Genomic DNA, 17,572 nt, shown 5'->3' with positions numbered 1-17,572 from the left:
ACTGGGCTAACTAGAGGTCTTCTATTGTATCTATTAATAAAGCACCATGTTTTCTAAAACATTAAGTATAAACGCAGCTATAAACATTTGACACCCATCTCATGATTTAAGAGAGGAGAAGTACTCAGACTAATGGTAAGTGTTTAGACCCTAATATACAACTTTTCATTACAAGGTCAACTTTCCTGTTTTCTGTTTCTGTCAGAACTTGGATTTGTTTAGCTAATCTATTTCTCTTCCTAGCACACCAACTTTTATTTGTCATTCAGGATGCATTTCACTGGCCATCATATGTGGTATCATAAGTAGAGCTAAAGATAAAAAAGTCTTTTTCAGCACTTTCAAAATAGGATGAAGAACTGCAAAGAATTTAATTAAACAGTGGGACTTGATATATTACTTCCTTTTATGTATCTAATGTACACATATATATGTAAACTAGGAAAAAAAATACAATATGTGTGACAGGATTATTTTATTAGCTACTTCCTCCCAAGTGTTCCAAGCCTTATGAATCATGGGAAAATAAGAGAAAGACCTGTCTAACAAATTTTATCATGCTTTACATAAAAAAAAAAAAATCAGAAAAGACTGTCTCATTTGGATTCAGTTGATCTCAATCCAGTAGTTAAACTGTCTGGAATTACTCATCTAAGGAATAAAATTAGCAAGCACTGACCTATCCATATGGATAGTAGATGAACAAGAATAGAAACACCAGTACAACTTTGTACTCCCACTACCCTCCCATCTTTTTAAAACCAATTACTTTTAACATTACACATCAATGTAGCAGCTTCCAGTTGAAATAAAATAGGTGTCTCTTCCTCCTCACGGACTCTTTTATTTCAGTTCCTTGATATAAAATTAGAATTCCATGGGTTTGGACAGTCTTGATTTCATTGGCAGTTTTACAGACTTAGCTGGAGCCCTTTTTGGAGGTGAGAAAGGGCTGATAAATCATCAGTAAATAAATAGGAATAGCTCTTTTTCTTTGTTTCCCATCCTTAAATGTCTCAATACAATAAGCTTCAAGGTCCTAATCCTACTGCACTGAAACAGAAAGGTCATTTTCAGTTTATGGCTTCTTCCCCCCTAGCCCCCACCTCTTCATACACACCTACATAGAGGACACAATATAGTTGTTCTTCAAAATAAAAAATTAAATTCAGGCACATACAGATAATACGGCATGAAACTTCACAGCATTAGTTTTAGACGTCTCTTTTCTCGCTTTACAATAGAAAAAAAAAATAATACTCTACCCTAAACTTGAAACAAAGTTTTATCCAGTATTTGCATACTATATTTTTCATTTCAAGAGATTTCTTTCATCCTATCTGTTGAGACAACAGACAACCTACACTATCAGAACAATGTTATTCCTATATCCCTGCTACAAACACATTCTCTTGCATTTTATAACCTAAGTTGAAGTATGTCATTAAAAAAGAGCTTTGTTCCAGCTATATTTACTCATACCTTCAAACTATGCACTGAACAGACTTTAAGAGAACAAAAAACCTTACACAATTCAAAGAATATAACATTCAGTAGATTAATAAAAAAAATCAAAATTAAAAAATTATCAAGACCCTGCATACAAGCATCACACCTCAAAACTGTGATATTTTTGGGTGTCAGAAGCTTTTCTCTCTTGCTGCTCACCATTTTCTCCATTGGGAAGGGATTTCTCACATGTCCAGTCCTAGATAACAGTTACCACTGTTAACTGGTAACCCTAAGAAGACTCCCTAAGATAACAGACATCACCAGCTCTACAACTTACATTTTTTCTGATATTTTCTATCATGCAACCTTGTTTCTACAATTTTAATTTCACAGTATGGGTTGATATTTTCTATGTTAAATACCTGCACCTGGCTCCAATGTCTATTTTAATTTTATGCAAAATTGTTTTTAAACCCTGAAATAGCTGTTTGATAAAACAACGCTAACCAGGAAACAAGTCATCGATTCATAGAAGATTTTAATATTTAAGATAAAAGTGACATGCCACTTTCACAAGGCAACCTAAACCAAGGTGCATAAACCACAGTAATCCCAGCATTTATTATCTTCCAGCAGATTTCTGCTGGTTCTAATCCTTTCTACTACTTCACCTCTAAATCTTGTATTCTTTGCAGTCAATGAGAATAAATTTACAGAAGAAGATACAGCTGTACCTTTTAAATTTAACTCATATATTTTACTCTTTGTCCTTCACATGCAATAATCACAGCTTCTTGTTAGACAGATTACAGTGCTATTTTCATGGGAAGAAACAAGCTTAAAAATGTCCTGGTGCACAAATACACATACAAGTTTCACTTTATTAGTCTGACAAAAATCCCATTTTAGCAGGGATTAATAATATCATAATTAAGAAACTCTCAAAAAAATCCTCAGCTTTTAAAATATTAGAATGGCCATATTCATGCATAAACAACAAAAGTTACTATTTTCTTGATTTTTTTAATCAGAAAAAGTCCATAAAGCATTAAAAGTGAAAAGTAGTTATTTTCAGGATCAGAGGAAAAACTTCTGTGTATCGATAACAAATCAAAAGCTTTTGAGTCACAGTCCCTCATATCTAGGTAACAACAGGTCCTGGCATCTGCCTTTCCTTATTTATTTGCATGATTAACAAATAGATATCTGAGTGCCTTAATCTCCAAGACATCTACCCACCTACCACTACTAAGTGACTGATTTTCTGCGCCCACACATGATACAAATGTGAGGATAAATAGTGATAACAAATAGCATATTTGGAGAACTTGTAAAATCTTCAATACATAACCTGAACTGTGAGCTGGAAACATACAGGATTACCATCATTTAAACAATCATTAGAAGGCCTCCATAAAACATTAATGCTCTTTCTGTTTTGATTAAAGTCATACTTTGATATTATTCTAAAGCTAGTATTTGCCTTCTCTGAAGGACATTCACTCCAGGTCAGAAAATTCCTGGTTTCACAGCACGCAAATAGTTACCTACTGATGACTAACAAATTTCATATTATTGTATTCAATTCCTTTTAGGCTTCAAATTCTGAATCCGATCAGCATTCAACACAGCTCCTCAGGTGCTTTGAACACATAAACCTGCAGAACAAGATGGTCCATGTATTGTCTTACATGTGGAGGTTTTCAAATCTCTTGCAGAACCATTGCCACTAATAGCTCATATAGAGCAAGGCTGTACTTTTCTTTCTCTTCCTTTTTAATAATGTTTTTCTTACATATTTTCCCAATTTCCAATTTCCACCTAGAAACTGCTACTGAAAGGTATCAGGTCCCCATCCTCCACTTTAAAATTATTTCAGTCCTATCCTAAACTAACCCTTCATTCACTTCAGAGGGAAAACAGAACCAAAACCGTGACAAACACCCCTGTCGTGGTTTAAACCCAGTCAGGTAATTCGTTCGCTCACTTCCCCCCCTTTCTTGCCCTCCCCCTGCTCTCAGAGGGACGGAGAGGAGAATCGAAAAGAATGCAACTCCCACGGGTTGAGATAAGAACAGTTTAGTAACTAAGGTATAACACAAATCACTACTGCTACCACCAGTGATAATAATGATAAAGGAAATAACAAGGGAAGAGAATACAACACCTCAGCACCAGCCGACCGATAACTTGCCCCCCCTCAGCCCGACCAAGCACCGACCGATACATCCTCCAACCCTGCAGTCTCCCAGCCCTTCCGGCTAACTCCCAGTTACATCCTGGGCATGACGTGCTGTGGTATGGAATACCTCTTTGGTCAGTTTGGGTCAGGTGTCCTGTCTCTGCTTCCTCCTGGCTCCCCCTCCTCCCTGGCAGAGCATGAGGCTCACAAAGTCCTTGGCCAAACCAAAACATTGGTGTTATCAGCTCTGTTCCCGAGCTGAAAGTCAAAACACTGCACTGCACCAGCTACCAAGAAGGGGAAAAATGACTGCTACTGCTGAACCCAGGACATTATCCACCCCTTATTCCATACCATTCATGTCATGCTCAGATCCCACATTTTCAATATACTCTTATCTTAGTGCATAGACCAGTCCCTATAAAGCTGCTGAGTCCATCTGGTCCATGATGTCAGGCTCCATCTCTTGTAACAGAGCAGGAGAGGCTGTGTGCAGTGTTCACACTCGTGAATAACCTGGGCAATAGTGCCCATTGCTAAGTCCACCCCTCGATCATGAGTCCATCTCTATGTTGCATCTCTGCTCTGATGGCCTGAAGTGCCATGGGCCCACCAGGCTCAAAATAATTCACTGTCCCCTTAGGCAGTTTCTGCAGCTTGTTCCTGGGGACTCCATACAGCTGCCTTCCATCTCTGATGCTTCCAAAGCACTGGAGGGGCCCAGTGGACTAGATACTTGCCCATACTGTCCCACACACCCTGCCACTCATCACTGTCCAGCCCTGGGGAAAACCTCTTGGTCCCCCTATATTGTCGTCTAACCCCAGACAAGACCCAAACCTGACTCTGCTTAACTTTTGAGATCAGACAAAATGGTTTTGGGTAGAACACAGCCTGTGTGTGTGCCAACATGCTGATCCCCATCACAATCAGCAGGCAGGTCCCAAGGACACCCAAAGGCCATTCAAAACCTTCAGAACTCTCAGTCGATGCTGCTGTGCTTGTCACTGGGGCTGGTGTAGCCGCTGTGCTTGCCGGCTCTCCCACCGCCAGCTTCTCTTTTCCTGAGTCCAGCTCTTCCTCCTCTGCCTTGCTGGGAAATGCTGCGTGGTCTCCTGCATCCTCCTGGGGCTCGGCGGGCGGCTGCCGGGGGATGCTCTCGGCCGTCGCGGGGCTCGGCTCGGCCGCGGGGCTCGGCTCCTCCGCCGCCTTCTCCCGCTGCTCGGCAGCCGCTTCCTTCCTCTCCTCGACCGCCCCGACCTCCTCCACCGGCAGCCGTCCCCTCGCGGCCTCCGGCCCCGCTCCCGCCGCCGCTTGCTCCCCGGGGCCGCTCTCCCGGGCCGCTTCAGCAGCCGCCGGCTCCCGGGGCCGCTCCCCCTCGGCTCCCCGCAGCCTCACGAAGATGGAGGCGAGGGTGAGGGCCAGGACGGTGAAGAGCAGCCGGACGGGCAGGTACAAGTCCACGGCCACGTCCGTCCCGCCCTGCTGCTGGAGCCCGCCCGTGTTACAAGCCATTGCCATAAAGCACAGTGAGACAAGAACCTTAGCCCAAGCCCCACACTTGATAAACACTAACACAGCAAATACCGGCTCTACGTAAGTTACAACGGTCTGAAGCTGTGAGATCAACAAGAAACAACTCTGAGAGCCAATAAATCAGCATTGTGACGAGTGACTATTAATCCAGTCAAATCTGTTGTTATCTCAACCCTTCGTGCCCCACGTTGGGCGCCAAAAAGAACTGTCGTGGTTTAAACCCAGTCAGGTAATTCGTTCGCTCACTTCCCCCCCTTTCTTGCCCTCCCCCTGCTCTCAGAGGGACGGAGAGGAGAATCGAAAAGAATGCAACTCCCACGGGTTGAGATAAGAACAGTTTAGTAACTAAGGTATAACACAAATCACTACTGCTACCACCAGTGATAATAATGATAAAGGAAATAACAAGGGAAGAGAATACAACACCTCAGCACCAGCCGACCGATAACTTGCCCCCCCTCAGCCCGACCAAGCACCGACCGATACCTCCTCCAACCCTGCAGACTCCCAGCCCTTCCGGCTAACTCCCAGTTACATCCTGGGCATGACGTGCTGTGGTATGGAATACCTCTTTGGTCAGTTTGGGTCAGGTGTCCTGTCTCTGCTTCCTCCCGGCTTCCCCTCCTCCCTGGCAGAGCATGAGGCTCACAAAGTCCTTGGCCAAACCAAAACATCCTTGTTATCAGCTCTGTTCCCAAGCTGAAAGTCAAAACACAGCACTGCACCAGCTACCAAGAAGGGGAAAAATGACTGCTACTGCTGAACCCAGGACAACCCCACAAAAAAAAAAAAACAAACCAAACCCCACCCCCACACACTCCATGTGATAGTCTTTCTGTGCTAGTTTGTCGTGTATCTGTTTCACCTGTGAAGAAAACAACTGATAGCTCCATGTGTTTTTTTTTTTTTCCCATGAGACTCCAGTGAACAACTCCAGCATTTTAGGAGACTTTTTGTCCAAAGACCTGGGAATCTGAAACTACTTTACTATAGTCTCCAGCTTGCGGTGTCCAGTGTAAAGGGCTGTTTGCCTTTACTATGAGAAGGAAAACTATATAAGAAAGATTTTAAATATTCAAATATGAAAATCTAGCTAAGGATATCAAATCACACATATTATCACCTACTGCTTGCAGTAGCTGTCTTTAAACCATTTTACAGGGGAAGCTGGTGTCTGCAAAGTTTAGTGCCTATTTATACCTGCAGTACCCATCCAGGTTCATTAACTTATGACCAAATATTGCTCTGCTTTTTTGTCCAAGATCATCACTTACCCTATCAACATAATGAAGCACCATCCTATTTTTAAAAAAGCGTTTTCAAATATGACTCCACCCAAAGTTTAACAATTTTATAATTGCCTACAAAGGGTTTGAATCTCGCCCTCTCTCTCAACACACAACCCCATCCTGCTTTCCTTGCCATTTTACAACAGTGTTTCAAAGGAGATCAGCACTAAACAAAATTGCTTAGCCATGCTTTCTTGCCTCACCTTCCATGTCATTCCTACTCAATTTCCCTTATCTAGTTAAAAATAAAATTACTAAAACCTGTTAAATAACTCATATCTTTTGCCATGTATTTTCCCCTGCACTTCTGTACAATTGCAAGTGTTTCCAAGTGAGTCCTAGCTCCAACCAGCAACATTACTATTTTATGCTATATGAAGCCTTGTGTGATCCAACATGCTCCAAGACTGAATGAACCTACTCATCACCAATCAACTAGGTGTTCGTCTTGCAATCATTTTATTATGGCAACATAACTTTATATAGTCTCACCTTCATGTTATTTTGGAAAATCAGAAATGTTGCAGTAAATATGGTGATCACCTATTTTATCTATGAATTTATTGTCTTCAAGGTGACAAAACCTCTCAGGACATCAAATCCCAAAAGTTACTTGAAGAGTACTATCGATTATATCTTCAGATTTTAATCTATGTTAGAGATGGTCATGTCTCTCTGACCTGTTTCTGATCTTTCCAGTCAATCAGCATGCAATTTCCTATATGGAGTAAGACAGGTCTCTTTCCTAAGAAAGAGAGGGTTGATTTATCACTTAATGTTCATTGTCCTGTAATCTCTCATCTTGAATTTTCCCGTCTTCACTAAAACACACTGAACTCACCTTTTCCTACCAAGGAATAGATTTTTTATTATTATTATTATTATCCTCCATAATCTATTCTGCTGTAGATGTCCCAAATTCAAGAATTTAAAAGCCTTTTAATCACCACAATATCTAGGTGCTTCATACAGACAGAAACAGGATAAAATTTGAGACATTAATTCTAGATTCAAGAACCAACGAGCATGGCAGTATTAAGTACAAAGTATCTACTACTTCATACAGCACCTTTCTGTGGGACATATATCTAGGCTATTTGAAAGTCTTCTCTTTGCCCCTTCCAGAGCATTAGTAGACAAAGGTTTTACCTTGTGTAGCCCAGATGTCTCTTTGGAAGGCAGAACAATGCACAACTTCCCTTTGCTGTGCTTTCTGTCATAGCAAGATGATTACACCTTACCTGGAGCTTACTTGAGAACAATGAATCGTGGAGCTTCAAGAAAACAGTATGAAATGTCACACATGCCCAGGTCAAGCAAAAAACCCCCCCAAAAAACACCCACCTCCCCAGACACATGCACAGACCAGTCAGAGGCAGGTTAACAATAATCAACTATGGACAGAAGCAGAATGTGGACAGTTCAGGGCACATAGCACATACTGACTGCTAACCCTAAAGGTTAGCTGTTAGGGTAAAGTAAATTTCAAGAACAAAACCCAGATTACTTTCAAACCCAGACTACAGCATCATCAATCATCTTACACAAGCACTCAGCACTGGCAAAGTGAGCCACTTTCCATCTTCTGTAAAACTTCTGTAGGTCTGCAGTTGGGGTTCTTTGAGTAACCGTTTGAAACCATCATTAAGTGTGTACTCCAGAGAGTGCCAATAATGCCAAGGAGAAAATCTGGACAACAAAAATGGACACCACAAGCAAACACACGCTTTAATGCTATTTCTATTATAAACATTTTGCGTGAGGTACTACTTCAGTGAAGTTTTGGTTTGGGTGGGGAGGGGGGTGCCTCTCACATTTTCATTCATGAATATTGGACTTTCTCCCCCTTCCCATGTCACCATCTAACTATACAGATGTTTCAATACATGAGATGGTTTCTCATATATATATAGATACAGGCAAATCGTAAATAAATCCATGCGACTCTACAGCAGCACCAATGAAAACTAAAATGTGCAGCACAAGAAATTGATGTGAAGTATTTCTTGCCACTCAGATATTGGAAGGGATTAGCTATGACTACATGTTTTATTAGGCTAAAGATATTTTCTCATATCTGTGAACTGCACCTGATAACATGTTATCATTGTACCTCAGGCTAAACTGGACTTGATTTTATTATGTACTGATTTAGGTAGTTTCTTTACTTCTGTTACAGAAATTGCGTAGCTGATTCATAGATCTTACAGCTCAAACAGCCCTTGCAAAATAAAAGAGTGTACTACAGGTTATACACTAGTGCACTTTAAAAGATATACATTAATTTGAAAAGGGTGCTCCATGATTCAAATGATCTGACAGAACTTTCTACATAACTGTTATTTCAGTTGTTTTGCTTCTGCTCACTCTCCCTTCCTGGGCTATGACAAAGGAAGCTTCCAGCTTCTTGTTTTTAAAATGCTTTTGTGTTTAAAAAGAGGAGGACATGTTACCATCACCGATTGCCTAGCACAAAACATTTACCTGTGGTATGTCTCTGTGTTCTATTTTACTTCATTATGAAATTTTTTTCAACTTTCAATCCTTTCTTGTTTCTGACCTTTTCAACATAGTACCAAAACAGTTAAGAACAATTGTACCTTACTATATTCTGATTGCTATTTGACATAAAGGAAGTGGTGAGTAAAGGAGGACTCATCTGTGATTTATATTTAATTGTTATTACATAATTCATTTTTTTTTATAAATAAAAGCGTCCCCTATGCTATTTTGTTCTTTGCTAGTTAAAACACCAGCAAACACCTACGTAATCTGTAAATTAGTGCCACTGCTGGTGACGTTCTTGAATAAGAGATCAGGAAAGAGAAGACAGGAAACTACAGCTATGTCCACTATAAAAAACAAAGACCTTGTCCTTAAAGCTCTGAAATTCTGATCCTCATTGCCTGCTGTTGGGACCACAGTGCAGCCCAATATAAACACCTCAGCCAGATTCTTGAGCACTATCATCTTTCTTGCATATGCAGTTAGATTATATCCAACTCCAACCAAAATGAAAGCCAAATAGTCTTTTATTTTACCAGCTGTGAATGTTTAGAGACCAACTCAGATAAATTATTGTAGAATGATTGGTAAATGAAGTAAAGATTTGATAAAATGCGAATGCTAAGTCCTGGTCTTTATGTAGCGTAAGTACAACACTGAGCATGAGATGTACTTGAGTAACCTCAGAGGAATCAGGAACCAACGCTACTCATTTCGAGCTTTTTGTCAATATGCATGTACTATTTTGCTTTCTAGCAGGAATACCGTATTCATCTCCTTTCATTCATGTTGGCTTTATATCAGCAATTCTCATTTGCACTTGAGTAAGCAGTTGAACAAACAGACCAGATAGTAAAGCCAGTTCAGCTCTTACAAAAGAGCTCTGCAGAAAGAGAATCAAGAAACCCTGTTGATACAGAGCGAGTGAAACACCGAGGATAGTAGTTAGGATTCTCCTCACACAGTTTAGCAAACTATCCCTGATACACATTGAAGATTTAGTTAACCTTTTGTGCTTTGGACCCTTGTGATTTAATATGTCAAAGGTCTCATATGGAATTACTAACACTGTCATATCAGTTTTTAACAGTCACAACTGCTATCCTCAGGGCACTGTTCCGTGAGCAGGATGGCAGAGATAGGAAGTTGAAGTCCCCATAATTCAGGAAGAAATGGTTAGTGACCTCCTGCTGCACTTAGATGTATACAAGTCTATGGGGCCAGATGGGTTACAACAAAGTGTGCTGAAGAAGCTGGCAGAGGAGCTTTCTAAGCCACCCTCCATCATCTGTCAACCATCCTGGTCTAGTGGGCAGCTTCCAGAGGATTGGAGGTTAGCCAGCGTGACACCTCTCTAGAAAAAGGGCAGGAAGACCCTGGGAACTCCCGGCCTCTCAGCCTGACCTCAGTGCTGGGGAAGGTCCTGGAGCAGATGACCCGAAGTAAGATCATAAAGCATATGTGGGAAAATGGAGGGATCAGGCCCAGTCAGCATGGGTTCATGAAGAGCAGGTCCTGTGTGACCAATGTCATCTCCTTCTATGATAAGGTGAACCACCTGGTTCATGAGGGAAAGGCTGTGGACATCGTCTATCTGGACTTTAGTAAGGCATTTGACATGCTCCCACAATATCCTCCTGAAGAAACTGGCTGCTCATGGCCTGGAGAGGTAGATTCTTTGCTGGGTTGGAAACAGGCTGGAAGGCTGAGCCCAAAGAGTGATAGTAAATGGTATTGTATTGAGTTGGTGACCGGTCACTGGTGGTATCCCTCAGGGCTTGGTGTTATCTTCATATTGATGATCTGGATGAGGGGACCAAAGGCACCCTCAGTAGATTTGTGGACAAGAGCAAGTTGGGTGCGAGTGTTGATGTGCTGGAGGATAGGAAGCTCTGCAGAGGGATCTGGGCAGGCTGGATCCATGGGCTGTGGCCAATGGGATGAGGTTCAACAAGGCAAAGTCCTGGGTCCTGCACTTGGGCCACAACAACCCCCTGCAATGCTCCAGGCTTGGGGAAGAGTGGCTGGAAACTGCTCATGGGAAAGGAGCTGGGGGTGCTGATTGATGGAGCTGAACTTGAGCAGCTTGTGCCCAGGCAGCCAGGAAGCCACCGGCATCCTGGCCTGGATCAGCACCAGTGCGGCAGCAGGGCCAGGGCAGGGATTGTGCCCCTGTGCTGGGCATTGTTGAGGCTGCACCACAAATCCTGTGTTCAGCTCTGGGCCCCTCACTACAAAAGAGACACTGAGGTGCTGGAGCGGGGACAGAGAAGGGAAATGGAGCTGGTGCAGGGCCTGGAGCACAAGTGTGATGGAGAGCGGCTGAGGGACCTGGGGGGGTCAGTCTGGGGAAGAGAAGGCTCAGGGGGGACCTGATCACTCCCTCCAACTGCCTGACAGGAGGATGGAGCCAGGAGGGGCTGGGCTCTGCTCCCAAGGAACAAGGGATGAGACAAGAGGAAACGGCCTCAAGCTGCCCCAGGGCAGGTTTAGATGGAGCTGAGGAACAATTCCTGCCCCAGAGGGTGCTCAGGCATTGGAACAGGCTGCCCAGGGCAGGGCTGCAGGCACCGTCCCTGCAAGTGTTCACACAGCGTGGGGACGAGGCCTCAGTGCCATGGGTTAGGGGTGGCCTTGGCAGTCTTAGAGTAATGATTGGACTTGACGATAATAAAGGTCTTTTCCAACTTAAACAATTCTATGTTTCTGTGATTCTACTTTCAGTCGTTCATTAAATATCTAAGTTTTGTTACTCCTGCACTTCCACAGCAGTATGTAAACTTCTTGGAAAAAATTAATGCAAACACCAGCCAACCAACCAAAAAACCCAAAACAACACCCAAACCTAAAATAGCAATCCTGGTGGATTTTGAGTAAGGTTAAATGAGAATTCCACTTAAAGTAAAATACAATTGCCCTCAGCATACTGTATTTAAAGCTACTGGAAACAGATTTCCATTTATATATCTTTCAGTATTAGAAAGCTACTTAGTGACTGTACATGTCAGTATTTTATACCTTCTGGATTCACTGAAGAGAACTAATATTAGCAAGACATGATTTGAATTTATTCTAGTACTGTCAAACAGGAAAGCTAATTAGTGACAACAATTTACTCCAGAACAGAACTTTTATGGTTTGCTGGGTTATGACCTATAATTAAATGTATTTTGTGTGCTTCCTCCACCAAGATAATTGATATAATGCATAATGCAAGATGCTTTAGGGCCACTTCTTCTCTTAAAATGCAATTAAAATTAATCCACACTGTCAAAGACAGAATGCATTGGACATCTTGAGTCTCCAAATCTTTATGTTAGTGTTTGGTGGTTAGTGAAAACAAAAGAAGAGCTAGAAGAATAGCCAATTTCTTTCAAATAGCACAGATGAAATCACACATTTTCCACAGAATCCCATATGTTTGTATGCAGCCCAAGTTAAGCCTAAGAACATCAAGAGCAATCAACTTGCACAACAGTACTTCCAAAACCCACTAGCGAACCAGCTCCTTGTTTTTTTTAAAAAAGATCACACTGTCATTCAGTCTTATGAAATGCTACATTTCAAGTGAAGATTCCTTGGGAACAGACAAAAATGTTATAAAAGATTAAATCACACACACACACACACACATCTTTATAATGATTCAATCTGAAACTTAATTACATAAATGACAGCAACAAAAAAATAAAGTCTGTTTTAAACTTGTGCGCCGACAGCATGCAAAGGCTTGTTGTTGGGTTTAAGCTGGATAATTGTACATTTCATGAAGCTATTGCTGTGACAGTCTCTAAAATGTGTTATTCTTGCCTTTTGAACTGGTTTAGGGTCTCTGCAATCTGATTTATTTGTTTAAAACATTCTGTTATAACTTAGCAATTAATATTTCCACTAATTTAAAGAACAACTAGTTTGTTATTGAAAATAACTGCGACTGGCAGAGCAACCTGTGATTCTTAACTAAACTTGAAACAAAATGGGAAGCAAAAGGAAAAGTGGGAACTGTGGGTTGAGATGGATGCAAATGTACACAACTGCAAAAAACAATAAATGTTTAAGATGGCAGTATGGGATAACTGAGAAATAGTAGGACATTTTCATTTGAAGTCTACATGCACTGCAAAGATTTTAGATGTTTCAAACTAACAGAGAACTGAGCAGTTGCAAAATCATACCCCCTTCCTTAATTCAGATTTTTCAAATCACCCCTTATTTTCTCATAATGGACTAGGTTTTCAAAGTCAAGTTAAGATTAGTATTAATTCAGCCAAAACAGGTTTTAGAAAATTATTCAAAAGGCCTGACTCAAAATTCTGCACCAAAAAAAAACCCTGCTGCGTTTTCTGATGCAGGAGCCTTAAGAATCACAGCCTGAAATTCTGAGCTGCAAAATGCCATGAAGGTTGGTAACACTGGAAGTATTTAAAGACTAGGTGCTTGTGACCAGCAGTAGCACCCAAGTCAGGCAGGAAAAGGTTGGTTTGGTCAGGCTTCACTCTAAGCATGCAAATAGATTTTTTTCTACAACCAATTTCAGAAAAGCATTCATTTACAGTACAGGTTTATTGTAAAACTGCTGTATTACACAGGCTAAAAACATGCAAGCTTCTTTCTGAAGTGTCTTTATTAGATGTAAAAGGATATATAATGCTGTTTATGAACTACGACGGGTAAAGTGTGCTTGTAACTTGTCCCTGCACTCTGTAAACAGTATTTCACTAGGCAACATTGAAACAGAAGTGATCACTGCCATGTGTCGGAGCTAAGCTAAGGGTGTCCCTGTCAGAATTACTTGATAAAAGACACATTTGTGTACGTTTGAGTGTATCACCTTATACTGACAGTAACTGAGAAATATTCTTGGATCTCAGAGTCCAGCAATAACTGAAGCTGCCACAGTCTCCCAAACATGTCTAAATTCTTACTTTTTGGCAGGAAGAGAGAACAAACATTAATGGAAGGGACAAATACAAATGAAATATTAATGCAATGGAATCGAGTTGCAAAGACAAATTAGTAGTGATGATCTTGTGAATATCCAAGCAGAATATCCAGGAACAGAGCTAACAGACAGTAATCAATCACATGCACTCATAATAACCTTTTCATCGCATAAACCACTCATCTTCTGATTCTTCGAACAGTTACTCCTGATGGGCATCTAAGTAAGCTCAGCACAGGGTTTGTTTGATTCTTTTTGTTGTTTGGTTGTTTTGGCTTCCTGCAAAACCAAGTAGTTCATATTATCATCCACGTGGGTACAGCAAACACTGGAGCTGTAAGCATCCTGTTACCTACTGCTTATCCAATTTCTTAGACTGTCCTGAATTTATTACAGAGATTTTGACCAATCGAGCCATTATTTTCTAGTGGGAAACTGTCCAAAGCATAAAATGAAAGCAACAAATCACTTGAGAGCCTGTAAAACATTTACAGCTCTCAAACTCACCTTTATTTTAACTTTAAAATAGAATGAATGTATACAAAAAGCCCTTAAGTACATGCATATTCTATACTGTTTCTTGGGAAAAATTAACCAACAGATCGGTTCTTAGAGGATCCTACAATTCTCTCTACATGCAAATATACTCTTTCTACATCAAACCATCCACCACCTTACTGAAAGAAAAACTGTTTCTTACATTCACTGCAAAAATTTACAAGTCACGAGGACCCTGATAGCAAGCTAAGAGATAAAATTTTGATAAGCAACACATTTAAAAAATTATGTTTTACCACGTAGCTATCAGATCTCCTGTTTATTTCATTATGCAGGAAGGATGAACTAAACGAATGCTTTTATTTTGACAGAGAACCTCCTCATCCTCTCTCAGCTTTCTTCTCACTTGTAAAGATGTCTTAGCCCCCTCTGTCAACTTGGAAGCTCTTACTGTCACCAGCCATAAAGAAAACACCTCACTGTGTATGAGGACTGTTGTATGCCAATAGATTCAGCTGTCAAGCATTGAATAGTACTGTCACTCAGTGTCAGAGGACTAACAAAGCAATTATCAAAAAAACACATTCATGCAGCTCAAGACATGCAGATTAAAATGAGACTCAGACAAATCTATCTAGTCAGAAATAGCTCTGGACTAAAAAGATATGACTCCTACTCAAAGATTCCACAGTCTCCCCTTCCACTCCTTCCCCCTGCCACCCCAGGAGAACCCCAAAGACCCCTGTTCATTATTTAGGACTTGGTAAATATTTGAAATGCTATTTAAAGAGAAATACTATTAAACCAGCCACTGTGAAAATACTATTTTCCTATTGCCAGTTAACTCCTAGAAAAGCAATCACTTTGATGGTCAGTCAGGATGAAAATCGGTCAGTCAGATACATGAAGGAAGATGAATTTTCAAAAGATAGAATTTGGTATGGAAAGAAATCCAGAAAACTAAGCAGCTGTGCCCAACTCACAAAGCAAGTTACTCAAGATCAGCAAAAGATAGTTTAAACCCATTGCAACTGGTTGTAAAGTCAGTGATAAACTGCATTGTGCAGTGTATTAAGCAGCACCAGCATGTCAAAGGACATCTTGATTCACCTCAAGCATCCCTGGGCCCATGGAGCTGAATAATTCAGAAGTTTCTTTCAACTCCCTTTTAATTAATACAGTCATATTACAGAAACTCAACATTGATTCTGTTGATTCTTAAACTTCATGTAACATGTTAATCTGGCAGAATGCTTACTGGTGTAAACTAGTATCACTAGTATCACTGAAACCCAAATGACTTTTAAATAAAGATTTCTGAGGATCATTCTCCAGCACCTGGCCAAGCATTCAATTCCATTCACCCACCCTCACAGTTCAGCTCCAATAAGCAACCATTTCATTTCTGAAGCAAAGACTTAATTTCAGAGACTATTGAATGACTAAACCTACTTAATCTATTAGTTGCTTAGCAAGCCCACTAAATAATTGCTTTATTTCTGGAAGAAAAACATGCACAGTAGTTAAGAATATATTACCTTTGGTTGCTGATTTCATTTGGCACATCTTGAGAGATAACAGCTCACAGAAAATGTCATTGGAAGAGAAACATTATTTTTTTTATGCACACTTCCAGGCTACTTTTAACTTCTTCTGTGGAGGATCATAACAGACTTAATAATCCTACCAAGGAAAAATACCATCCCTTCATAAACACTGAAATGCGAGAGAGACATTCCTATTATGGTTTCCTGTAGTTTAAGTGAAAAAAACATCTCAAAGCCTGACTTTCCAAGGAACTACATTCTGCCATTTAGAGATGGTAAAGGCCATGAAACTAAATAAAGCACATTCACAAAGATAAATCAATTTAAAAAAATCCAACCCAACACAAACCAAACCAAACCGAAACAAAATCTCTTGATGTTAGCATACAGTGATGTCCATTATCTACTAAAGAATGTGGACATATGGGCCTGAACATGGAAAGGAGCTAACAGGTGTGTCTGTTTGGGTTTTTTTCAGGGTGGAGTAAAACACCAGTTCCAGTAAAGCAGATTAAAAAAACAGGAAAACAGAAAACTCACCTGCTGACCTTGTTCCATGTGTCATAATCTATATGTAAATCCAAGATGGAGATACACTGAAGGACAAAGATGCAGAAGACACAACTCTGGAACCAATTTTTATCTTAGGAAAAGTGGTATCCCTGACATTAATGTTAGATCTTGTGAGAGACTGATCTGAAATCAGACTCCACTGTGCACTGTCTCAAAGATTGGCATGAGAAGCTGAGATTGGATTCCAATAGCCCATTGCCTCTGGCATGGGTGGGAGGAGTTGAGATAAGATTCTTCCACTGTCCACTGCCTGAGGGATGAGTGGGAAAGAGCTGAGATAAGACCTCCAGGATCCCTGTGAGGAATTGCCCATTACCCAAGAATTGCTGCAGTTGAAGAGCTGGCTGCAAGACCAGGGAAACTGATCCACGAGGAACATGAGGGCAACTCCATGAGACACACTCCACGGGGTACCTTCAAGGGGGATGATTCCAGAAGGAGTCTCCACAAGGACACTCACCTCCTACAACTACTACTGACTCTTGGGGGATGCTCTGCTCCGACACCGACTACGAATCCTGAAGGACTCCCATCACCGATGACAAAGGATCCCCGGATGCACCGTGGTGACTCTCTCTCTCTTTCTTGTTCTCTCTCACTCTCTCTGCACCCCGAATCCTTGCTTCATTTCCATCCTTTTTCCAATCTGTCCTATCGTTATCCCCTTTATTACAATAATTTCCCCTTTTTATAATTTGTCCTTTCATAATAAACAAACTGACCGATTATGGTACTTGACCTCTTTTGTGTCTTAATTTCACTCTTGGGATCACCAGCTGAAACAGAGTCCAACACTGGGGTTTTCTCCAATCGGACACTGACATCTGCAGAGTAGACAATTCACCTCAGTTCCTTCAAAACAAGACAGGCAATTAAAAATCTGGAATAAAATAAAATCAGCAGTGATTCTCCATCTTCCAGTTCTGTGCTAACAACAGATGGCCATGGGGATCAATAGTCCTGATGCTTAATACTTTTACCAGCTGGCTTAGTTGAATACCTTTAGACACAAGCATTCTAATTCAGCTATAGCTATGTTTTTATGCAT

The 17,572-nt window shown here is 40.9% G+C and overlaps 1 protein-coding gene across 1 annotated transcript in view; it reads right to left on the bottom strand.

The window, feature by feature from the left end:
• Positions 1-5,228, bottom strand: part of LOC134168986 (uncharacterized) — a 161,390-nt gene extending 156,162 nt beyond the window's left edge. The window contains exon 1 of the mRNA XM_062629163.1: positions 4,181-5,228. Within this exon, the coding sequence (XP_062485147.1) occupies positions 4,274-5,155 (882 nt within the window). The 5' untranslated portion in view covers positions 5,156-5,228 and the 3' untranslated portion in view covers positions 4,181-4,273. The remainder of the gene's footprint in view (positions 1-4,180) is intronic.
• Positions 5,229-17,572: the final 12,344 nt, after the last annotated feature.

The sequence above is a fragment of the Pezoporus occidentalis genome, unplaced genomic scaffold (assembly GCF_034315485.1).
Source record: "Pezoporus occidentalis ecotype Australia unplaced genomic scaffold, CSIRO_AGI_Poc_V1 ctg33, whole genome shotgun sequence".
Taxonomy (NCBI): domain Eukaryota; kingdom Metazoa; phylum Chordata; class Aves; order Psittaciformes; family Psittacidae; genus Pezoporus; species Pezoporus occidentalis.
Note: the sequence above shows the minus strand (reverse complement) of the source record. Positions and strands in the feature narration are given on the sequence as shown.